The 365-nt window shown below is 46.6% G+C and overlaps 1 protein-coding gene across 2 annotated transcripts in view; it reads right to left on the bottom strand.

The window, feature by feature from the left end:
• The window catches only part of sbf2 (SET binding factor 2), an 85,489-nt gene that overhangs the window by 9,477 nt on the left and 75,647 nt on the right, over positions 1–365 (bottom strand). For both annotated transcript variants that reach the window (XM_035682562.1, XM_035682561.1), the window contains one exon: positions 171–272. In XM_035682562.1, the coding sequence (XP_035538455.1) occupies positions 171–272 (102 nt within the window). The remainder of the gene's footprint in view (positions 1–170; positions 273–365) is intronic.

The raw sequence follows: 365 nt of genomic DNA on the forward strand, positions 1-365 counted from the left end.
TTTTTTTTTTTTTTTTAGACACAAAATAAAAATCTGTAGAAAAACAAGTTGATGGAAACAAAGACAACCTCTGCACCATGTTAAACCTCTCTGGTCTAGATATTGTGCTCTTCTTCACATCTGTCTCTCTTGTGCATTTATTCACGTAGGTATTTGTGCATTTTTCTCACTTGTGTAGTAATGTCCCAACCGTCCTCCAGGCTGAGGAGAACAGATGAGCCGCTGTCCAGAAGCTCCACCAGAAACAGTGCCAGCTGCAGGATCTTGTGAAGCTGTGGGAGATCAGCACATGTGCATGTGAAGACATGGGCCCACATAGACGCAGGCACGCAGGCACGCACGCAGGCACGCACGCACGCACGCAC

Source organism: Morone saxatilis, unplaced genomic scaffold (genome assembly GCF_004916995.1).
Source record: "Morone saxatilis isolate NCDOM2014 unplaced genomic scaffold, NCSU_SB_2.0 Contig11, whole genome shotgun sequence".
NCBI lineage: Eukaryota > Metazoa > Chordata > Actinopteri > Moronidae > Morone > Morone saxatilis.